The sequence below is a fragment of the Chanodichthys erythropterus genome, chromosome 20 (genome assembly GCF_024489055.1).
Source record: "Chanodichthys erythropterus isolate Z2021 chromosome 20, ASM2448905v1, whole genome shotgun sequence".
In the NCBI taxonomy this organism is placed as follows: Eukaryota; Metazoa; Chordata; class Actinopteri; order Cypriniformes; family Xenocyprididae; genus Chanodichthys; species Chanodichthys erythropterus.
Window position 1 is genome coordinate 34,415,793 of NC_090240.1, and position 25,780 is coordinate 34,441,572.

Consider the following 25,780-nt stretch of genomic DNA (forward strand, 5'->3'; position numbering starts at 1 on the left):
AGTCATGAACCGCCCCGCGTGCCACGGCTTTACTGAGATGGGCCTTCGTAATCAGTACAAATGAGAGTGGGATGCACTTCAGCAGAGATTAGAGACCGCAACATACACGCTTGACTGCAGAGTGAGACCTGAAATATACTCTACGCGAGTACGGGAGCGCAAATGCAAGCATGCAGTAGGTTCCATACTCAGTATTGGCACAAGTCATATTGTCATATTCTCAGTGCTGCTTCAAAACTTGCTTCCAAAAGAGGGTTTTCACAGCGATGCAATAGAAGAACCATTTCTGGTTCTATGAGGAACTTTTCTTAAAAGTTCTTAAAAGAACCATTCTCTCAAAAATAAAGGTTCTTCATTGGCATCAATGGTTCGTGAAGAACTTTTAAAATCCATGGGACCTTTCTATTCTACCAAAGGTTCTTTGCGTTGGGGAACCGTAAATGGTTCTTCTGTATGGCGAAAACACCCTTTTGGAGTCTTTATTTTTAAAAGTGTAATGTAAAGAACATTTTAATAACGTTTTTTTCCTTTGTGCAATGCAAAAATTCCATGTTTTTAAAAATAAAGGTTCTTTATTGGCATTGATGGTTACATGGAGAACCTTTAACATCCATGGAACCTTTCCATTCAAGATTCTTTATAGTGGAAAAAGTGCTTTAGATGTTTAAAATGTTCTTTACAATAGGAATAAAATGGTTATTTTAAGAACTGTTCACTGAAAGGTTCTTTGAGGAACCAAAAATGGTTCTTATGGCATAGCTATGAAAACCCTCTCTTGGAACCTTTATTTTAATGAGTGTATTGTAAATAATATTTTTATAAACTAAATAACATTTTTCACTATAACGAATCTTATGCAATGCAAAGATTACACGCTCTTAAAAGTAAAAGTTCTTTATTGGCATCGATGGTTCCATGAAGAACCATTAAAGGTGCAATATGTAAGAATTTTGCAGTAAAATATCCAAAAACCACTAGGCCAGTGTTATATGTTTTGTTCACTTGAGTACTTACAATATCCCAAATGTTTGCAACTATTTATAATTAGTGAGAATATTGCGATTTTAACCAAGGCTCCGGGACGTGCGAGTCGCCTGTCAATTGCGTCATACCCGCGTTACCCTCGGTTTCCGGTTTAATTTTGTAGAAACCATGGAAACACCAAAGACGCTTTAATATTTACATGTTTTAATAGACAAGGGAACAACTGTTTTGATATATTTATAGACAGAAAACTAATTATTGTTATATAGCTCAACACGTTTAGTCTTATTGTTAAAATCAAATTTTCTTGATTTTTTTTTGCGAGTACCATGCTTTACCATGCCTCAGAGAAAAACACTATTTTGTGAAGTAGCTAACATAGCATAATCAGATGCAGCTTTATTTTTAGTAACAGTAATACAGCATTTCTCCATCATACAATACATTTTTTAATTAATTTCATGCCATTTATCAACACAAGCCATCCAGCATTTAATATGATATTGTAAAATCGATCTATCTTACTGCAGTGTGTAACAGTGTCTCACAGCAGCCGCCGAGAGAACGCACAGAGTAACGTTATAACATCATTTTCAACACACTCAAATGTATCTAATATGATAAACAGAGCTGCGTTACCTCATACCAAAGACTATAGAATAACACAAGACGTGTCACTTGTATTGTTTTGAATGGGAGAAAGTGTAACGCGCAATATGGCAGAATAAGTCCCGCCTTCTAAAGCCAAGAGCCAATCGCCGACTGGTAAAGTCATCGCGTCACTTCAGGGGCCGTTAGAATCACCGGTTTCTATAGAAACAGTCAGACGCGCGCCTCCAAAGAGACGCGCATTTAGGTCTGCGCATGCGCATTAGCTTGATCCAGCCTGAAAAAAAAAAAATATTTTTTTTGTCATGATTCGAGCATTTAGAAGTCGGTTGTTGTTAGATTTCATTGGTGATTTCAAATATCAAATTTAATCATAAGGTTGACGAACAGTTTTGGAGAATCTGATGTTTCCCCATTCAAAGAGATAGGAGCTGCATGATGCCCAGGATGCCCGAGAGGCGTTTCAAAGATGGCCGCCGAGTGAAATGACTTGTCTTAAAGGGACTTTGCTCATACTCATGACCGGAAAAGCGGAAGCAGCGCCGGCGACTGTGTCATGATAAAAGTCCCGCTGCTTGTGAGGCAGCAATTGCTCCATCGGCCTCATTCAGCTCCCACAACACTCGGCCCTGCTCTGCTTCATACTACAGTAACGTTAATAATCGCATCCATGAACATGATTTCTTCCCGAGTCCTATCCCAATTACTTTCCACCGTCCATTGAGGTGAAGACCACATGTCCCAAGATTCCGCTTTCAAACTTGGCATCATCAAGCTACGCCTTTGTTTTGAATAGGCCTCTAGTGATCAGAAAATCTTACATATTGCATCTTTAACATACATGAAACATTTCTATTCAAGTTTCTTTATAGTGGAAAAGGTCCTTAAGATTCAATTTGAAAGGTTCTTTAGGGAACTGAAAGTGGTTCTTCTATGGCATCACTGTGAAAAGAACCTTTATTTTAAAGAGTGTAGTGTAAATAACATTTTAATAATCTAAAGAACCCTGTTTCACTATAAAGAATCTTTTGCACAATGTTATTCCATGCTTTTAAAAATAAAGGTTCTTCATTGGCATCAGTGGTTCCATGAAGAACTTTTAACATCAATGGAACCTTTTCATTGCACAAAAGGTTCTTTATAGTGAAAAAGCTTCATAAGATTATTAAAATCTTCATACTAAGAAAAAAAATGGTTCTTTTCAGAACTGTTCACTGAAATGTTCTTTGGGGAACTCAAAATTGGTCTTCTATGACATTGCAGCAGTTTGGCAAGACATTTGGAACTTTTATTTGGATCTTAAAGGTTCTTCACAGAACTGCAGATGCTAATAATCAACCTTTATTTTTAAGAGTGAAGGTGCACGCCATAAGTAGCTGGCTATAAACATCCTGTTTATTGGCACAGACATACAGTATGAAGGTAACTCAGCCGCCCTTTTGAGTAGGTTTGTAACCAGTGCACATTTAGCAATTCAAGCATGATTTCGCACATCATGCATTCTGAATTGTGCCAGAACACATTCATAATGCGATTCAACCACACCACATTCCCAGCGTTGCTTGTGTAAATTGAAACAAAGAATGTTTAACTCTTAATATATTTGGGTTAAAAGAATGACATAATGTCAGGTCAAAATCATGTTATGCCCAGTTTTTGTTTGTTTGTTCAGATTGCATATCTAAAAAAGGTCACAAAGTTTTGAAGCACTCAGATTGAGTTAACCTTTTTTATAAAAACAACGATATGAAATTGTTCAAAAATGACCAAAAAGCTTATAAAGGTTAATGTACACACAGATGTAAGTTCAACAAGATAATATTCTGGCCTAATTTAGCACACTTTCTGAGATGTGCATGCTATATTATAGACCAATATTTGTTTTTGAATAATCATACAGTTTCATGGCCCATATATGACTGGGATCACACTTTTATTTATTTTCCCAAACTGGTACTGCTTACCTTAAGTGGTTTAAGTGCTTTTTTGAGTTAGTCATAGCAGTAATTCGCTTTACAGTGGGACTGACCCAGATGTGTTTCGCACAAGAACGGGAGAAGAGAATATCCACTGCAAAAATGATTTTCTTCCTCTGTGTTTTTGTCTTGTTTTCTGGTATAAATATTTCACCCTTGTGCTGTGTTGAAAACCCTGGACCACCTTTTGTGTTCCTGGTCAAACATGACCAACCTTTTAAAAATTGCTTGTAAATTATGCTATATTATCACTAAATATTGGATTCTTGTTTTCAGTTAGGACAGGTTTTACATTTCTTTTTGGAATTGATTGATCTGAGCTTATGCACCTCAGTTTTGGAATGAAAAAATCATTATTTGTGGATAAATTTGTCAATATTCAACAAAATATGGGAAATAGTGTGTTTTAATGTTTAACCAGTAAGTTTGCTTTGAAAAGTTTTCATTTTGAAAAAAAGAAAACTTTTTTTTTGTTTCAATTAGCACTGGTTTTGTTTTATTTTTTAAAACGGACTGAAAACAAGTTGACAAAAAGATAAAATCCAATTTTTGGTGATAATACAGAGTAAGAGAGATTTATGAGCAATTTTTTGTAGGCCTGTCATTTTTGACCAGGAACACCACAAGCGTAAAAAAACCCAACAAACATTTGCAAAAATTCTCAAAAAATGTTGCTGAATTCAATTAGTCAATTAATTTTGATCAATTTCTCAGAAAACAAGTCTCATCTTATGTCATTTTGCTTCTCAAGTAAATATATCTTATTTTAAGAATATTTTGATATTTTTACTGGAAAACAAGACAAAAATATTGACGAAGAAAATAAATTTTTTTGTACAGTGTCCAATAACATAAAACATTCATTATCACAGTGAATGTCGATTTTCACGCACACCTGCAATCTTTACAATACTTTTTACAAGGCCTGGTTAAAGAGACAAGAATCAATTATACGATATAAAATTATATATAAACTTGAGAAATAAAAAACACACCGCATAGAGTACATAGCTATGTTGTATTTACAATTCACTCATGCTTATAGACAGTCTTCAGTCATTTTTAATTTTTTCGCTCTCAAGGCCATGAACCCAAACAAACAGGCTGGCTTGGTGTTGTGGACCTTGACCTGGTTTCTCTTTCCATCCTGACATTATCTAATGCACTGAATGGGTCGACTGGGATGTGCTGCCAACAGTGGCATTACTGTGGCCCATATGTGCAGGATCATACCATGTGTTGCCTCATGAATGCTTCAGAGAAAAACTGAAAGGAAATAAAACATGTCTGTTCGTCCGTTCCCATGTATGTGGACTCTTTTAGTCCAATCAATTTCAGTCTGCGTCCTGAAAGGTTCTGATGGTCGCTATACGTTAGTCTCGAGACCGTTCATGTCAATGGCACAATGGTCCTTGTCTCTGTGTTTCAGGTGTCGCGGTGGTATGGGCGGCTTTTTCCGATCTGGAGGCGGCGGACGGACCCCCTCCTCCAGCTGCATGAGGCGGGCCACATCTGGAGGGACATGCTCGGGTTTGCCCTCTGGTGGCGGGGGCTGGAAACTACCATTGTTCTGCTGACAGTTTGGCAAACCCTGGTTAGTCACAGGCTTTGTTTCGCAGATGAGAGGGACCTATGGAGAAATGGGGAAATGCTGTCAAATGAAGCATTTCTTCTATTGTTCTGTTCGACTGAAATCTCTGTAACACTTTACAATAAAGTCTTATTTGTTAACAGTGTTGGGAGTAAGGCATTATAAGTAAAAGTTGCACAATGCATTACTATCCATAAAAAGTATCTATCTATCGTAATTAGTTACTTTTTTAGGGAGTAACACAATATTGTAACACATTACTTATACATTACAAAAGTAACAACGCATTACTTTCCATAAAAAGTAACTATGTAACTTATTTAGTTACTTTTTAGGGAGTAACACAATAACACATTACTTACACATTACAAAAGTAATGTAATTCATTACTTTCCATAAAAAGTAACTATCTAATGTAATTAGTTACTTTTTTAGGTAGTAACGCAATATTGTAACACATTACTTACACATTACAAAAGTAACAAATTACTTTCCATAAAAAGTAACTCTCTAATGTAATTAGTTACTTTTTTTTTTAGGGAGTAATGCAATATTGTAACCCATTACTTACACATTATAAAAGTAACGCAGTGATTACTTTCTGTAAGTAACTACTGTACGTTATCTAAGTAACTAACTTAATTAGTTACTTTTTTAGGGAGTAACGTAATATTGTAACACGTTACTTACACATTACAAAAGTAAAACAACACATTACTTTCTATAAAAAGTAACTATCTAATGAAATTAGTTACTTTTTAGGGAGTAACGCAATAACACATTACTTACACATTACAAAAGTAACATAATGCATTACTATCCATAAAAAGTAACTCTCTAACGTAGTTAGTTACTTTTGTTAGGGAGTAACATAATATTGTAACACATTACTTAAACATTACAAGTAACTTAACACATTACTTTCCATAAAAAGTAACTAACATAATTAGGTTTTTGTAGAGTAATGCAATATTGTAAGACATTACTTACACATTATAAAAGTAATGCAGTGATTACTTTCTATAAGTAACTACATTATCTAATTAACTATCTAACTTAATTAGTTACTCTTTTAGGGAGTAACGTAATATTGTAACATGTTACTTGCACATTACAAAAGTAAAGCAACACATTACTTTCTATAAAAAGTAACTATCTAATGTAATTAGTTACTTTTTAGGGAGTAACGCAATAACACATTACTTACACATTACACAAGTAACGTAATGCATTACTATCCATAAAAAGTAACTATCTAACATAATTAGTTAATTTTTTAGGGATCAAGGCAATATTGTAACATTACTTACACATTATAAAAGTAATGCAATGCATTACTTTCCATAAAAAGTAACTATCTAAAGCAATTTGTTACTTTTTGAGGGAGTAACACAATATTGTAACATTACTTTTAAAAGTAACTTTCCCCAACACTGTTTGTTAACATTAGTTAATGCATCAAAATCATCACTACCTAGAAATTGGCAAATAATGAAATGAGAAATGAGCAGCTGGTCTTGAATCAGTGTCCAAAATTAACTATTTATGAAGTGTAAATTTTCAGGAAGATTTTTACTTTTTAGTGCATATTTGCCTTTATAAGAAAAAGCAAATATGCACTAAAAAGTAAACACTTTTAAGCAAAATTTTGATGAACAAATGCACTGTTTACTGAATATCAGCATGGCTATGATTTGGCAGTGTGTTACTACAATTTGACTACAATACGGGTTTTTTGTCATGGAATCCAACCAAATATCGTGTAGTGAAGGCACTTGATCATCTTTTGGTGGTGTGGTGTATAGGGGTTAAATAAGCTATCATCATTTTGCTCTTGAACTAGTTTGTCCAGTTGAATACTCCTTGAACTACAAGTAGCTCTTGGATAAAAGCGTCTGCTAAATTACTTTTTAATTACTAAGAGTGGAAAAATAAGATCATCACAGTCCCAGAAGCACTCACATGTCCTGAAGAATCATTAGAAATGGCCCTCAACATATGGTGCACATATGCCTTCAATCAGGCATTAGCAAAAAATAAAGACAAATTATATTTTTTCTTAACCATTTGCAATGAAAACAACAAAAATGGATGTTTTGCATTTTCTTTAATTAAAAAAATACTGCTGTATTTATGATGTTAACGTTAGCTGTCGAAATGCATCACAGTCTGTGAAAAGGGTCCGTTGTGATGACATCGGTATCATGTCATATTTACATAGTTTCTAAAAACTAATGTTTTTCCACCTGACCTTGTCGTGACTATCTTAATAGCTATCTGCATGCAATAGTCACGAACTCTCCTCGCACCACTAAGTTTGTTCTGATTTTCAATAAAATATCCTTGAGATGTCTTTGTGAGTTCTGAATCAGGTGATCTGCCGTATTTGTCAAGGAAAAAACTTTTAAACCCATTTTTTTCTTTAATTGAGTTCCATATTCAGTAGTAACTTAACATACTTATTTTCCATTCACATCTCCCTCATTATTGTTACCATGTTGAGGGCATAAAAGTGTGGGTGTAAAATTAAGATTGCACTTATATCTGTACTCATGAAACACTGACAAAGAAATAAACACATGATAAATATATCATTCAGAGAGGACTGTCTCCGTGCAACTTGTAATTTTGAGAAATTTACTGCAGTTCAGTGAAATTATGTGTGTAGTGCTTTTTACAAATTATATTTTCCAAAAGAGCTTTACAAAGAATAGCAGTTCACAGCCCCCACAGAGACAATGGCAGAGAAAAACCATGGGAGGATCAAACTTGGTCTTTGTGTTTGTGGAAATATATGCAGGTATGAGTATGTGTAAAAGATTCCCTGAAGTTGTTCTGCTCTATCTAATTCCAATACATTAAATTGTCATTGAACATCCATTAAATTTTCAGATTTTGGCTGATTACATGAAATTTCAAGTAATGTGACATGGTATACTGTATTTTTTGTCTGTGTGTGTGTGTGTACAGATATTATATGATGTTTCTGGTAACTCACCCCATCTCCCTCTTTGATGAAATCCTTTCTGCAGATATGAGCCATGATTCCTGTGGCCAGAGCGTCGCCCATCACATTGACCATGGTGCGAAATCTGTCTCTGAAGAGGTGAGGGCAAACAGACAAGATGTTAAAATTCACTTAATTCACTTGATCTGTGATCCATGCAGATCAGGTTCGGTGTAATTCACAGATTAATTTCATTGTCAAAAGCGCAAAGACCGAATTGATTCCTCTTTCGCATATTCTTGTGCCTGAACGATCGGACACATAGCCAACACATAAAATTGTCAAAGTACCCGTCTCGGCGAGCATTCTCATAAACACAGTTGGGTATGTCGTAAGTGAATGTAAACAGTTGAGAAAGAAATAGATGTTTATCATTATAAACATAAATAAAAAATTATGTTTTATGTTTTATTTTTATTCAGTGGTGGAAACAAGCTTCCATAGTAACCTGTTTATATAAGCACTGCAATAAATGCATATAATATACAGCACATGTCGATACTTACAAGGCCCAATCAACAGCGATAATGAGAGTGATGTCATCAGTGGGCAGTCCTACAGATGTCAGCACTATTACCATGGTGACCAGACCGGCCTGTGGGATCCCGGCTGCACCGATGCTCGCTGCTGTCGCTGTAATACTGGAAAACATGTTAAACAAAACGTTACACAACAAACTAGAGACAATTGAATGGAAGTTTGTGTCTGCCACAAAATAAAACAATTTAAAAGATAATTGTGAGTTATAATATTTATTTAAGTCAGAATTACGAGATATAAACTCACAATTGTGTTATAAAGTCAGAATTGCAAGATATAAACTTGCAATTGCGAGTTATAAAGTCAAAATTGTGAGATATAAACTCGCAATTATGTGTTATAAAGTCAAAATTTCGAGATATAAACTCACAATTACGTGTTATAAAGTCAAAATTTCAAGATATAAACTCACAATTGCGAGTTATGAAGTCAGAATTGCGAGATATAAACTCACAATTACGTGTTATAAAGTCAGAATTGCAAGATATAAAGTCAGAATTGTGAGATATAAACTTGCAATTGCGAGTTATAAAGTCAAAATTGTGAGATATAAACTCGCAACTGTGTTATAAAGTCAGAATTGCAAGATATAAAGTTGCAATTGCGAGATATAAAGTCAGAATTGTGATATATAAACTCGCAATTATGTTTTATAAAGTCAAAATTTCGAGATATAAACTCACAACTGCGAGTTATGAAGTCAGAATTGCGAGTTATAAACTCACAATTACGTGTTATAAAGTCAGAATTGCAAGATATAAAGTTGCAATTGCAAGATATAAAGTCAGAATTGTGAGATATAAACTTGCAATTGCGAGTTATAAAGTCAAAATTGTGAGATATAAACTCGCAACTGTGTTATAAAGTCAGAATTGCAAGATATAAAGTTGCAATTGCGAGTTATAAAGTCAAAATTGAGAGATATAAACTCGCAACTGTGTTATAAAGTCAGAATTGCAAGATATAAAGTTGCAATTGCGAGATATAAAGTCAGAATTGTGAGATATAAACTCGCAATTGCGTTATAAAGTCAGAATTGCGAGATATAAACTTGCAATTGTGAGTTATAAAGTCAGAATTGTGAGATATAAACTTGCAATTACGTGTAATAAAGTCAGAATTGTGAGATATAAACTCAAAATTACGTGTAATAAAGTCAAAATTGTGAGATATAAACTAACAATTATGAGTTATAAAGTCAGAATTGCAAGATATAAAGTTGCAATAGCGAGATATAAAGTCACAACTGCAAGTTATAAACTCGCAATTACGTGTTATAAAGTCAAAATTTCGAGATATAAACTCACAATTGTGAGTTATAAAGTCAGAATTGTGAGATATAAACTCGCAATTACAAAGTAATAAAGTCAGAATTGCGATATATAAAGTCGTAATTGCAAGTTATAAAGTTAGAATTGTGAGATATAAAGTTGCAATTGCGAGATATAAAGTCGTAATTGCAAGTTATAAAGTCAGAATTGTGAGATATAAACTTGCAATTGTATTATAAAGTCAGAATTGTGAGATATAAACTTGCAATTGTGTTATAAAGTCAGAATTGCAAGATATAAACTTGCAATTGCGAGTTATAAAGTCAAAATTGTGAGATATAAACTCGCAATTATGTGTTATAAAGTCAAAATTTCGAGATATAAACTCACAATTGCGAGTTATGAAGTCAGAATTGCGAGATATAAACTCACAATTACGTGTTATAAAGTCAGAATTGCAAGATATAAAGTTGCAATAGCGAGATATAAAGTCACAACTGCAAGTTATAAACTCGCAATTACGTGTTATAAAGTCAAAATTTCGAGATATAAACTCACAATTGTGAGTTATAAAGTCAGAATTGTGAGATATAAACTTGCAATTGTGTTATAAAGTCAGAATTGCGAGATATAAACTCACAATTACGTGTAATAAAGTCAAAATTTCGAGATATAAACTCACAATTGTGAGTTATAAAGTCAGAATTGTGAGATATAAACTCGCAATTACAAGTAATAAAGTCAGAATTGCGATATATAAAGTCGTAATTGCAAGTTATAAAGTTAGAATTGTGAGATATAAACTCACATTGCATTATAAAGTCAGAATTGCGAGATATAAACTCACAATTACGTGTAATAAAGTCAAAATTGTGAGATATAAACTAACAATTATGAGTTATAAAGTCAGAATTGCAAGATATAAAGTTGCAATAGCAAGATATAAAGTCGCAACTGCAAGTTATAAACTCGCAATTACATGTTATAAAGTCAAAATTTCGAGATATAAACTCACATTGCGTTATAAAGTCAGAATTGCAAGAAGTCGCAATTACATTTTTTTTTTCTTTTTTATTCAGTGGCAGAAACAAGCTTAAATAGTGACTTGTTTATATAAGCACTGCAATAAATGCATGCTGCTATTGCACTGTATATGTGTACAGAGTAAATTCTGTGCTATTGCGTGCAGAGAGAATTCTGTAGCATGTTAATATGAGCACCGCAATAACTGCTTGCTGCTGTTGCACTGCATATGTATGCAAAGTGAGTTCTGGCGTCGCAATAAATGCATTGTGCTATTGCCCTGCTTATGCATGTGGTGTGAAACAGGCTCGTTCAATCCCTAACACAGTGCAAATGACAGTTAGGGTTGAGAAAGAGAGAGATAGACAGCTGATGGATTTTGGGAAGAGTGGTGGGGGTGGGGGGACAATTGAAAACTGCGCAATAATCCTGCTGTAAGACTGCCATGTGACAGCGGTGTTTATCCATGTAACAGCGCTGCCCCAAATGCTCTCTGACTCTCTATCCCTGTATTTTCTTACCCTCCATTTATTCACCTGACCTTCCACTTGCAAGATTATGAGGTCTTCATGTCAATCTATGATGTAGTGCACAGTAAACTCTGAAGTATGTGCTTGGTCTTCCTTTTAGTCCAGACCGGATGAATATGGGAATATTTATGACTCTGTGGAGGGCACCAAAGCTCTGAGATAATGCTGCATGCCAAAAGATCTAACAAATGATGGTTCTGTCAAGCACGTATCACCACATCTGCGCAGCAGCAGCTGTCTTGTGCATGCTAAAATAAACCCCACATGAGCATGTGCACATGAATGGAGGAAATGTGAAACTAACAGAGTAAATTTGTCATGAGATGCTTCAGTATTTTGTCCATTCAGATGCATCTAACCAAAGATGGATCTCAAGAGGTCTTGAGTTCTTTTCATGTCAACAGCACCTCTTTGTTGTTCAAACTGAGCACAACATGAAATTGTGGCATGGCGATACTGGGGAATATTTATAGATTATAGGTGTAGGTTCCATGCACATGCTAAATATTTTACATGCATCATAATTATTTTATATTTGCATACTTTCAATCATACTGAAACAGTAATGCAACTTGAAATTGCATATACATTCCTTAAAATTGAAGCACTTTAGCTGATATGAATTAGTTTAACTTGTATAAATTGAAGGGCCACTTCAGCGTGGAAAGAGCTTTGAAATGGTAAAAAAGTTTGAATTGTTATTCTAAGATATTTATTACTTCCTCTAAAAATTTAACAGTTGCATAAATAATGGACTGCTATTACATAATGCTCTTTTGTGCACCATGCAGCTGGATTAAAGTGTCTTTTTGGCTTCATTCAGTCTCTGGATCATGAAGATCTGCATGTGCAAAATACTGTAAATCCACAACTAGATAGTTAGCTAGACTGGTGAACAGATTGATGGATGAATGGGTCAAATAGTGGTAAATTTCTCATACTAGTGTTGTGTTAGTATTGTTGAGATATTGTTATACTTTTTATTAATAATTTGAATTACTTTTGTGTGTAGTTTTTTACTCTTGGACTGTTTGGCATGGTAATGGATATGACATTGTTGATATGTTTGGGTTTTTGGCAATGTTTTGCTACACTGCTGCTGTTATTGCTGCTGCTGATATTATTGTTGTTGTTGTTATTATTGTTGCTGCTGTTATTTTTGCTGCTTCTTTTATTGCTGCTGCTCTGCTATTGCTCTGATGTTGGTTATTGCTGCTGCTGCTTTGCTGTTGGTTATTAATGCTGCTGTTATTAGAGAATGATGTGATTGCAAGCAGATTCAATCAAGGACCTATCAGCTTGTGCCACCTAGAGTTAAAAAAAAAAATCATAGAGAGCAAGGGCCCTATAATACACCCGGCGCAATGCGACGCAAGGCGCAGCGCAAGTGTGTTTGCTAGTTTGCGTCCGGCGCCGTTCGCGTTTTCCCGTCCAGCGCCACGTCCTAAATTAGTAAATGCATTTGCGCCAGTTAGTGCGCCCATGGGCGTGCTGGTCTAAAAAAGAGGTGTGTTCAGCCGCATTGCTATTTTAAGGAGCTGAAAATAGACTGCGCCATAGACCAACTCAAACCTGGTCTAAAGTCTAAAGTCAATGGCGCAATATTTTTTTGTTAGAGCGCGTTGGTAGAAACTGCACCTCTGGGCGCGTCCACAGTGCGCTTGACTTTGCTTATTACACACAGGGATACGCATCACACAAATATGCCAAACATTAAAAACAAAAGGATTACAGTGTAAAAGAATATTATTGTGTAGGCTACATAAATATAAAAATGTAATGATGAATAGTCATTGTGTGTATTAGAATTAGGCTACCTATTTTCAATTCAGCCTATTGCTACTTATAATGATGAACGAAACTGGCTAATTAATTGAACAATCGTGCCAATACACACATATTAACTGACTGATCGCGCAGAGCTATTTGAAAGCCTGCATCCAACGCAGACGACTGAAAGATTGACTGGCCACTTAACAGGTAATTTCAGCAAAACATCACTCGTTGAACTCCTCAGTTGAATCGGTGTGTTTAATAAGTCAGTGTATTTTATAATGTTATATAATATATAATTATATAATATATATAATGTTATATCCTGCTTGTCCCGTAGATGATCTGCTCGCGCGCTTTAACTTTGCGCAAGAGCAGATCAGTTTCTTCGCTTGAAAAGCGTTCATCTTTTCCGCCAACAAATTCCGGCATGTAAATAGCAATCCGCCATGGCGCGAGTGCATCTCGCTCTTAAAGGGAATGGGAGATGACACTCTGATTGGTTTATCGAACGTTACGCCCATTACTCATTAAGAGAATAGGGACAACCCATTTCAAAAATGCGCCCCGGCGCACGGACCGTTTTTCCGTCGTTAAAATAGCAAAAGTGGATTTGGACACGCCCTGAGTGCACCTGCGCCGTGCGCTTCACACTTTGCGTTTAGATCGTTAAAATAGGGCCCCAAATGTTTTTAGGAACATGACTTAAATTTCCAAACATACCTGATAGTGATGATTTGGCCAAAGTCTAGCTCATAGTTGTTGACTTGGGCGATAAAAATGGCTGCCACCGCCTCATACAGTGCAGTGCCATCCATGTTGATGGTGGCTCCCACAGGCAGCACGAAGCGAATGATCCGCCGGTCTATGTGATTGTTCTCCAGCAGGCACTTAAAGGTGATAGGCAGAGTGGCAGAACTGAAAATGAAAAAGGATCTCACGTTATTCATATATCAAACTCATGTCATCCGTTATTCATATATACCGCTACCCTCATAAACACAATTTGCCACCTTTAAATATATTCTGAGAAAATCCACATATTTATCACCATAATCAGTGTAGAAAATGCTTCTATATAGTTATAATATCGGTTTCAACAGTTTCTCTTTATACTGTATAACCACCCAACCTCACACAACTATATATGTATGTGCAAACATTCACATGATGCAATCACTGCAATAAAAGACTGAAGTAAAGCATCATTGTTATGAATAAATTACAGATGAGAGTTGTGTGGTGGAGCTATATTTTTAAGTGAGAGAGAAGAAAATAATTGCCATTAATACAATTTTGTTTGCACATTTTTCTTTTAAGTAGACACATGTGAACCACAGCCACTGGCAGAGTGAGTTGACAAAAGGGTAAATATATTGATGAAATTTCTCATGTGGGTGAGTGCTTGTCCAATATTTATGATGTTTTCCCTTTCTCTTTCATGGGTGCATGCAGGGTCACAACCTCCTGTGTAGTTTGAAATGAGAGCTTCAGGCGTTTGTTGAAATCTGTAAGCACTCCAAACGCACACAAAACCTCTCGTGCCACAAACTTTCCTTGGACACAAACTGTGGTCTGGCTGTAAACATGTTGTTTTTGTGTTTTAGATTTTTTACTTCATTGGAACGGTATAAATCTTGGTAAAGGTTTTGGCACTTGCTATGTGAACACAAACACACACACTCACAAACACACACATAATCATAGTCATTATTCGAAAAGTTTAAATGGTCCTGAAAAAAAATAGTCACACTTGTGCTTCTCATGGTCAAAAATGACCGCATTGGAAGCAAATGGGAAGCGAATTTCATCTAGTGGAAACATTTGGTACTGCGCCCAAACAAAATCTTACTGAAAGCTCATTTTTTGTGGTATCAAGCTCAAATTTGTTTAGATCATGGTTTTGATTTTGTCTCAGTTTTAGAGTAAAGTGTGTTTTGGAAAATATATTTCATATAAAATTTAAAAATAGTATTTTTATGCATTTTCATGATAATAAACTTAAGCACTAATTTGCCAAGTGTCTTCTTTAAAAATAAGTCTGAGCTCCAACACATTCAAGATTTATGACAGTTTAAGTTGGAAATTTCATCTTCAGGGGCCGGTTGCATAAACCACTTAGACTAGTCTTAAAAGTAAAGACACTAGTGTTTTTCTTGAAGAGTGGCCCTAATTTTTTAAAGTCTGTTACATAAAAAGGTAGATTGGTGTAATTTGAATTGGAAAAATAAAATTGATTACCCTTTGGTTAACTGCAAGTTGATCAAACAAGTTCTTAAGACACAGTCTTAATGTAGTGACTAAGTTTATGCAACTGGCCCCAGGTCTATGCTAAGCCATTAACAGGTAATAAATGGATCATAACTATTCCATAAATATAATTTAGCACCATAAAATCACCTAAAAATACAAAATATTAAATTAAAAACATTATCAAACTAAAATATAGTACATTTCATTAAAATAAAAATAAAAATTTCTGTCATTTTTGACCGCTAAATGAGCAGGACCATAGGGTTACACTATGGTAAAACACACTACTGTTCAAAAGTATAAACATTTGTTTCAATGTTTTCAACTTCATATCAGCACATTAGAATGATTTCTAAAGGATCATGTGACTGGAGTAATGATGCTGAAAATTCAGCTTTTCATTACAGAAATAAATTACATTTTAACATATATTCACAAAGAAAACAGTTATTTTAAATGATAATAATATTTCACAATATTACTGTTTTTACTGTATTCTTGATCAAATAAATGCAGCCTTGGTGAAAAGAAGAGACTTCTTTCAAAAACATAAAAAAATAAAAATTACTGACCCCAAACTTTTGAACAGTACTGCATATATATCTATATATATTTTGGTATTATCCATCAACATACCATAAAACACCACAGAATTCATCAAATTTGTTGCTAATTCTGACATTTGTGCTGTTTTACCACCAAAAATGGTCACTTCTTGGAGGATGATGTCATTAAGTAATGGCTTTTGTTAGTTAAAGGGATTTAGCAAAAGAATAACAGGAATGAATATGACATTTGTATTTGATTTCGCAGGTGTTTGTGTGTGTTGTACCTGGAGGATGTGGCCAGTGAGATGAGCAGCGCCTGCAGGATTCCTCGGATGTAGACGATGGGGCTCTTCTTGGTGATGAAGAAGTACATGCTGGGCAGGATGAAGAGGCCGTGCAGAATGAGACCCATAACCACGGTGATGGCGTAAAAGCCAAGCTTCTTCCCCATCGCAGACGGGTCGCTCATCTCCAGAATCTTACCGGCCACCAGAAACACGATGCCGAACGGGAAGTACCTACACAGAAACAGGGCCTTTTAGACTTTATAAAGCCTACAGTATCATATTTGATACACAAGATTGTAAGACCTCTAAATAATCAACATGAACAAAACCACATTTACTGCAAGCCTTCTGTGGTCTGATTGACAGTTTATACATTTTTTAGCAAGTAAAAGGCATTTCAGCATAATTCTAAGTCTTTTTGCTAGATTTTTATCAAGTAAATGTAAAAATAACTTTTATATTGTTAGTAATATTTCAAGATGAACACTTACTGGACGGAAGCAACTTAGGTTTACTTGTTTATCCATGCATCATTTTTTTGTATCAAATATGATCCATCAGGCTTTTGAAAAATGTTTATTTGTAATCAATGTAATGCATTGCATTATATGTTTTAATACTACAGAGCTTTTATCATAAAATTGCATATTTTTGCTATATCATAATGTATGAGCCATAAAAACACATATGCACACTTTTTCTTTCTTTTTTAAAAAATAAGAATTTGTCTAAATGTTTAAATTTTCTGACTATCATTTCAAATGTCAGACTTTACAAGGTTACAGTTGGTAATGTTTTATCACTTTAAACATTAAAATCAAAGGAAAATAAAAATTGATAAAATAACAATCTTACCAGATGACAATAGCAACGATTTTCAGCACCGCTTCATTTAGACTTTGGCAAAAGTTAACCAGAGCACTGCCGTTAGGACCCATTCTACCCAACATTATGCCTGCGCAAAAATGAGCAGAGATATGATGTGAAAATATTAACACATTTATTCTCAAATGTCATTTATTGTCTCTGTGGCAGTTTTCTCACCCATGGTGGCAGAGAAAATGACAATCCCCAAGACGTTCATGCCCTCACTGGTGCCAGGAAGCGTTCGCATCACCACGTCAGGAGGCGGGGTCAGATCCAGCTGAAAGTTCTGGATGTCCGTCCCGTTGTCATCCTGAATCCCGTAGATGAGCGTGCGGCGAGTGGTGCTCTCCGTCAGACTGGTGGCCACTGTCGCCTTGGGCGTCTTCATTATGGGCACACTGTTGGTACGATACTAAAGAGAGAACAAAATGAATCTGTCTTTATTTGACTTCAGTTTGTGTGATCAGAGCAGAAGCTCCTCAAATGCATTTATGGTACATTTACATGACACCAATGAACTAAAATGTTTTTTGCGTACAGACAGCAATGTTGTGAAAGTGATCCCCGTTCACGCAAATCGCTGTATTCTGCTGCCAGTCCAGTAGATGGCGATTTCACTTTGTAAAGAAACACTAAGCGCCAATAGAAAATATAATAGTTCATGACGATAACGGTATTGTTTTCAAAAAATTGCACTTGAAGTTTTCAAAAGTTTGTGTTTTCAGGTCTCCAAAACACCATTGTCGTGTAAACGATTGACCAAAATGCATAAAAAGTTTTACGCTTTTACTTGAAAACGCTGTCGGGTAAACGGCCCCTTAGTCAGTGATGCTAACTGCAAAGCAACCGACCTGCTCACACTGCAAAACATTCTTCCTCAGTATTTTTGTCTTGTTTTCCAGTATAAATATCTAAACATTCTTCAATCAAGATATATATTTACTTGAGAAGCAAAATGACATAAGATAACAAGTCTTGTTTTCTGACTTTACACTGAAGACATGAAAAAATGTCTGCCAACTAGATAAGAATAATAATCTTGTTTTAAGATTATTTATTTATTTACTTGCTCCATTGGCATTTTTAAACATAAATCACTTAATTTTTTATCAATTTCTCAGAAATGTTTTATTTTTTTTAGGAATTTTTGCTTCTCAAGTAATTCTATCTTAATTTAAGAATGTTTAAATATTTGTACTGGAAAACAAGACAGAAATACTGAGGAAGAAAATCATTTTTGCAGTGCATAATTCATTGTTTTAAAGGAATATTAAATATTAGTGATATAATGGCAAATAAAGTTATTTCAGAAGTTGAAAGGCATTTTAGATGAAAATGTTCTCATATCATTGAAAAAGTGCTTTTAAACATATCACTAAATAATAAAGGCCAAATGTCACCAAAAAAAAAAAAAAATGAACATAATCCATAAACAGATGCCATATCTTAAATCACAGGTCTATAGCATTATATACAATGACAGTTGAATTCTTGATTCTAATTGGTTTACAAGTGATTAATTTTGTGTAATTCCATGGAAATTAAAGGATTAGTTCACTTTCAAATGAAAATTAGCCCAAGCTTTACTCACTCTCAAGCCATCCTAGGTGTATATGACTTTCATCTTTCTGATGAACAAAAGAAGAAATATGAATAAATATCCTGATGCATCCGAGCTTTATAATGGCAGTGAGTGATAATAACGAGTATGAGCAGAAGAAAGTGTTTTCATCCACATCCATCCATCATAAACGTACTCCACAGAGGGTTAATAAAGGCCTTCTGAAGCGAAGTGATACATTTGTGTAAAAAAAATCCATATTTAACAAGTTATGAAGTAAAATATCTAGCTTCCACCAGACAGCCTTCTTGACCTTGTGAAGAAAGTGTAAAGTGGTGTCGCATCAGTTAAGCTTTTTCTGTAAGTTGAATATGGAAGGCGTAGGACGTAGCGTAAGCTGTGAGAGTTTTACACTTTCTTCATAAGGTGAATACAGAAGGTGGTCTGGCGGAAGCTAGATATTTTACTTCATAACTTGTTAAATATGGATATTTTTTTTACACAAATGCATCACTTCAAGTGATGTGATGCATTTGTGGAGTACGTTATGATGGATGGATGTGGATGAAGATACTTTCTTCAGCTCATACTCATGACCCCTGTTCACTGCCATTATAAAGCTTGTATGCGTCAGGATATTTATTAATATTTCTCAGGTTGTGTTCATCAGAAAGAAGATGAAGGTGAGTAAAGCTTGGGGTCACTTACATTTGAAAGAGAACTAATCCTTTAAGTCATTCCTGGCAGGATTATTATAGTTAAATAAAACTAAAACTGAAACTAAAACCATTAAAAACATTTTGTTACTTGAAATAAAATAAATGTTAATTGGATTAAATTAAATATAATTTACACATTTCAGCTATTTGCCAAGGCAACATTTCTCATTTTAATTTAGTTAAACTTGATGTACTAAAACTACGGAAGAAGATTAGGGCCAAGCAATAATAAAAAAAATAAAACCATCTCGAGATTAAAGTTGTTAAATTTCGAGAAAAAAACTCGTTACATTTTGAGAAAAAAGTAGAGATAAAATGTTGAGAATAAACTCATTAAATTATGAGAAAAAAGTCGTTAAATTATAAGAACAAATTAGTAATTTAACCAATTTGTTCTTGTAATTTAACGACTTTTTTCTCATAATTTAACAAATTTGTTCTCGTAATTTAATGACTTTTTTCTCGTAATTTAATGACTTTATTCTCAACATTTTATCTCGACTTTTTTCTCGAAATTTAACTTTTTTTCACATAATTCAACGAATTTGTTCTCATAATCTAATGATATTTTCTCGTAATTTAATGACTTTATTCTCAACATTTTATCTAGACTTTTTTCTCGAAATTTAACGAAATTTTTCTCCTAATTCAACTAATTTGTTCTCGTAATTTAACAACTTTTTTCTCGTAATTTAATGACTTTATTCTCAACATTTTATCTCAACTTTTTTCTCGAAATTTAATGACTTTTTTTCTCGAAATTAAATTTTTTTTCTCGAAATTTAACGACTTTTTTTCTCATCATTTAACAAATTTGTTCTCATAATCTAATGACTTTTTTCTCATAATTTAATGACTTTCTCAACATTTTATCTCAACTTTTTTCTCGAAATTTAACAACTTTAATCTCGAGATGGTTTTATTTTTTTATTATTGCTTGGCCCTAATCCTCTTCCATACTAAAACAACTAAAACTAAAAGAAAAACTAATACAAATGACAATAAAACCCGACTAAAAATAAACTTACTAAAAATAAAAAAATAAAACTTATTCAAAATATTAACAAAAACCAATTGTATCTCAGTGATACTAAAATAAGTTCTTTTTAAAGACACTTTTTTGAGGAAAACACAAAGTTTTTGAAAGTTGATTCAAAACGCTCAAGTATGCATTCATGCTTTGCATTCATTAATTCAATGGTTCATTTTCATTTTTTGTCCAACTTACCTGTTGAAATGTAGCTTGAACAAGGTTGGCTGGAAACATGTTTCTGTTTGGGGACATAAAATATATCACATAGTTTCACTATTCAACTATTGAGTGCTTTTATTAAGACTTTTCTAGAAAGTATAACATGTACACAACTGCTAGTGTCCTTTATAAAAAATGTCCTTGCAGCTCTTCAGTGTGTGTGTGTGTGTTCTTGTTTATATTACATCATGTGTGTGTGTGTGTGTGTGTGTGTGTGTGTGTTCTTGTTTATATTACATCGTGTGTGTGTGTGTGTGTGTCCTGAAGACCCCACAACGTATGAAAGATATGGAATGTTTCACATTGTGAGGTCCTTTAATTGAACACCGCAAGGACAAAATCTTTTATATGAGACTCAATGTTGACTCAATTTACTATCGTGCTTCCCTATACCTAAACCTGTTTTTATAAATATACCTAAACCATGTAGTTGTAATGTGGCTGGAAAACAAAAACAAAAAGCACAATGAATGAAGGCCAACAAATAGTCACTGAAAAATTATATTTTCTGCTGTTGTTGAGGGACGTTAACATTCCAAAGATAGAAAAATATTTATATTATGTTTTATGTTTTATTCTTATGTGGGCTGGAATGAGTTATGACATAGCAAAGCATTTTTATCGTTCGTTTTAATTAAAGAAATGATTAAACCAAATAACCCTGCCAACAGACCACATGTAGGTTCTGAATGTATTGAGTGTCTTTTAAATGGCTTGTCTACACAAACAACTGTTTATATTATGTTTGTAATGAAATTACCTTCAGCTGACGGATTGTAACATCAGAGTGTAATTTATTTTAGTTACTTGGCTTCCTGGAGGCAGAGATAATGGCTGTATTTGCTTCCAGCGTGGTTAATAATTCACTTCCTGTGCATAGCTTAATATGAAACCAAGTGTCATTTTTAGCAAATAAACATAGCCGCAAGCACACTTTCAAGCGAAAACACATTTACATGGTTTGAAATCCTAAAACAATAGATCTAGTGTTGACGAGTCAATATTGTTTGACTTTGTGTTTGATTATCTTTTGTGGAACATGTTTATAGTTAATTTTATTATCAAATACAGTTACATCAATCTACACAAATCTACAATGTTTTCCCAGTCGTTCTAGACGTGCTCATGACTCATTGTAGATGCTCGAGTGCTCTCATACAGGTCATGTGACATTATGACTGCTATACCTTCAATCGAAACACAATTAGGTTGTCTGGAAATTGTATCCATGATGTTCACTGTAAAATATTGCTGACCTGCCTGATAGTTGCAAGTAATTCATAAATCAACTTCTATTTTTATTGCCAGTTATTGTTGATAACAAAAAAGTCACTTTCCCAGCTAAAAAAACAAGAACTTACGTTCCCATTAAGTTGTGAAAACGTTTTTGTGAATGTTCCCTGAACGTTCAAAACATCCATTTTTTAAAAATGTTTTAAAAACATTTTTTTGTTGTTAGAATGTTAAAGGGTTAGTTCAACAAAAAATGAAAATTCTGTCATTATTTACTCACCCTCATGTCGTTTCAAACCCGTAAGACTTTCGTTCATCTTCAGAACACAAATTAAAATCTTTTTGATGAAATCTGAGCAATTTCTGCTCTTCCATAGACAGCTATTTGACGCTTCAAAAAGTTCATAAAGAGATCGTAAAACTAATCCATAAGTATTGAGCGGTTTAGACCAAATTTTCTAAAGAGACTCGATCACTTCATATGATGAACAGTGAGAGATTTAGGCTTCTTAATTGATAATAACCTAAAATTAGATAAACAAATGAATTCAGTGGTCCGGGCTTGTTTTTATAATTTGCATTTGTTAGCCAAAACTGAAGCATTCTTAAGAAACTGAGACTCAGTAATCCACATCTTTATTCTATCATGGCTGGATTTCTTTAATTCTTTGTTTCTGGCATCACTTCTATCAATCAGTACAAAATGCCCTGGTGAGGTTATTAAAAAAGTTAATATGAATCAATTTCCCCTGTGTTAGTTTCTTTAAATTGGCTCCTGGTCCATTTTAAAATTAAATACAGAATTTTAATGTTTGTGTACAAATCTTTAAACAACCAGGCCCCGTCTTATTTGGCAAATCTTTTAATCCCATATAATCCTCCAAGAAAACTAAGATCAGAGAATCAAAATTTACTTGTACTGCAATATAAACATCGATCAGTGAACAAAAACAGAAGCTCAATCAAACCTGCTTCACTGGTGAGAACAAACCTATTGTGGAAGCTCAAACCTGAATGAACCTCATTGGTTCTCGAGGAAGCTCAAACGTGCTGCGTAACACGAGAATGAACCTCATTGGTTCTTGCTGAAGCTCAAACGTGCTGCGTAACACGAGAATGAACCTCATTGGTTCTTGCTGAAGCTCAGACGTGCTGCGTAACACGAGAATGAACATCATTGGTTCTTGCTGAAGCTCAAACATGCTGCGTAACACGAGAATGAACATCATTGGTTCTTGCTGAAGCTCAGACGTGCTGCGTAACACGAGACTGAACCTCATTGGTTCTTGCTGAAGCTCAGACGTGCTGCGTAACACGAGAATGAACATCATTGGTTCTTGCTGAAGCTCAAACGTGCTGCGTAACATGAGAATGAACCTCATTGGATCTTGCTGAAGCTCAAACGTGCTGCGTAACACGAGAATGAGCCTCATTGGTTCTTGCTGAAGCTCAAATGTGCTGCGTAACACGAGAATGAACCTCATTGGTTCTTGCTGAAGCTCAAACGTGCTGCGTAACACGAGAATGAACCTCATTGGTTCTTGCTGAAGCTCAAATGTGCTGCGTAACACGAGAATGAACCTCATTGGTTCTTGCTGAAGCTCAAATGTGCTGCGTAACACGAGAATGAACCTCATTGGTTCTTGCTGAAGCTCAAACGTGCTGCGTAACACGAGAATGAACCTCATTGGTTCTTGCTGAAGCTCAAACGTGCTGCGTAACACGAGAATGAACCTCATTGGTTCTTGCTGAAGCTCAAATGTGCTGCGTAACACGAGAATGAGCCTCATTGGTTCTTGCTGAAGCTCAAATGTGCTGCGTAACACGAGAATGAACCTCATTGGTTCTTGCTGAAGCTCAAACGTGCTGCGTAACACGAGAATGAACCTCATTGGTTCTTGCTGAAGCTCAAACGTGCTGCGTAACACGAGAATGAACCTCATTGGTTCTTGCTGAAGCTCAAACGTGCTGCGTAACACGAGAATGAGCCTCATTGGTTCTTGTTGAAGCTCAAACGTGCTGCGTAACACGAGAATGAGCCTCACTGGTTCTTGCTGAAGCTCAAACGTGCTGCGTAACACGAGAATGAACCTCATTGGTTCTTGCTGAAGCTCAAACGTGCTGCGTAACACGAGAATGAACCTCATTGGTTCTTGCTGAAGCTCAAACGTGCCGCGTAACACGAGAATGAACCTCATTGGTTCTTGCTGAAGCTCAAACGTGCCGCGTAACACGAGAATGAACCTCATTGGTTCTTGCTGAAGCTCAAACGTGCCGCGTAACACGAGAATGAACCTCATTGGTTCTTGCTGAAGCTCAAACGTGCTGCGTAACACGAGAATGAACCTCATTGGTTCTTGCTGAAGCTCAAACATGCTGCGTAACACGAGAATGAACCTCATTGGTTCTTGCTGAAGCTCAAACGTGCCGCGTAACACGAGAATGAACCTCATTGGTTCTTGCTGAAGCTCAAACGTGCCGCGTAACACGAGAATGAACCTCATTGGTTCTTGTTGAAGCTCAAACGTGCTGCGTAACACGAGAATGAGCCTCACTGGTTCTTGCTGAAGCTCAAACGTGCTGCGTAACACGAGAATGAGCCTCATTGGTTCTTGTTGAAGCTCAAACGTGCTGCGTAACACGAGAATGAGCCTCACTGGTTCTTGCTGAAGCTCAAACGTGCTGCGTAACACGAGAATGAACCTCATTGGTTCTTGCTGAAGCTCAAACGTGCTGCGTAACACGAGAATGAACCTCATTGGTTCTTGCTGAAGCTCAAACGTGCCGCGTAACACGAGAATGAACCTCATTGGTTCTTGCTGAAGCTCAAACGTGCTGCGTAACACGAGAATGAACCTCATTGGTTCTTGCTGAAGCTCAAACGTGCCGCGTAACACGAGAATGAACCTCATTGGTTCTTGCTGAAGCTCAAATGTGCTGCGTAACACGAGAATGAACCTCATTGGTTCTTGTTGAAGCTCAAACGTGCTGCGTAACACGAGAATGAACCTCATTGGTTCTTGCTGAAGCTCAAACATGCTGCGTAACACGAGAATGAACCTCATTGGTTCTTGCTGAAGCTCAAACGTGCCGCGTAACACGAGAATGAACCTCATTGGTTCTTGCTGAAGCTCAAACGTGCCGCGTAACACGAGAATGAACCTCATTGGTTCTTGTTGAAGCTCAAACGTGCTGCGTAACACGAGAATGAACCTCATTGGTTCTTGCTGAAGCTCAAACGTGCCGCGTAACACGAGAATGAACCTCATTGGTTCTTGCTGAAGCTCAAACGTGCTGCGTAACACGAGAATGAACCTCATTGGTTCTTGTTGAAGCTCAAACGTGCTGCGTAACACGAGAATGAACCTCATTGGTTCTTGCTGAAGCTCAAACGTGCTGCGTAACACGAGAATGAACCTCATTGGTTCTTGCTGAAGCTCAAACGTGCTGCGTAACACGAGAATGAACCTCATTGGTTCTTGTTGAAGCTCAAACGTGCTGCGTAACACGAGAATGAACCTCATTGGTTCTTGTTGAAGCTCAAACGTGCTGCGTAACACGAGAATGAGCCTCATTGGTTCTTGTTGAAGCTCAAACGTGCTGCGTAACACGAGAATGAGCCTCATTGGTTCTTGTTGAAGCTCAAACGTGCTGCGTAACACGAGAATGAGCCTCACTGGTTCTTGCTGAAGCTCAAACGTGCTGCGTAACACGAGAATGAACCTCATTGGTTCTTGCTGAAGCTCAAACGTGCCG

General features: G+C 35.6%; 1 protein-coding gene and 1 long non-coding RNA gene across 2 annotated transcripts in view; one reads left to right on the forward strand and one right to left on the reverse strand.

Annotated features, from left to right (window-relative positions):
- Positions 1 to 40: 40 nt before the first annotated feature.
- On the forward strand, positions 41 to 8,266 carry LOC137008935 (uncharacterized). Its single transcript, XR_010892830.1, has 3 exons — positions 41 to 175; positions 4,999 to 5,163; positions 8,193 to 8,266. It is a non-coding gene; the product is annotated as an uncharacterized lncRNA (long non-coding RNA).
- slc1a7b (solute carrier family 1 member 7b) overlaps positions 4,936 to 25,780 on the reverse strand; it is a 56,108-nt gene continuing 35,263 nt past the window's right edge. Inside the window, exons 4-11 of the mRNA XM_067370730.1 lie at positions 20,768 to 20,810; positions 17,437 to 17,671; positions 17,248 to 17,347; positions 16,390 to 16,623; positions 14,028 to 14,222; positions 8,674 to 8,808; positions 8,159 to 8,258; positions 4,936 to 5,199 (exon numbers count right to left, since the gene is read on the reverse strand). Coding sequence (XP_067226831.1) covers positions 4,936 to 5,199; positions 8,159 to 8,258; positions 8,674 to 8,808; positions 14,028 to 14,222; positions 16,390 to 16,623; positions 17,248 to 17,347; positions 17,437 to 17,671; positions 20,768 to 20,810 — 1,306 coding nt within the window. The remainder of the gene's footprint in view (positions 5,200 to 8,158; positions 8,259 to 8,673; positions 8,809 to 14,027; positions 14,223 to 16,389; positions 16,624 to 17,247; positions 17,348 to 17,436; positions 17,672 to 20,767; positions 20,811 to 25,780) is intronic.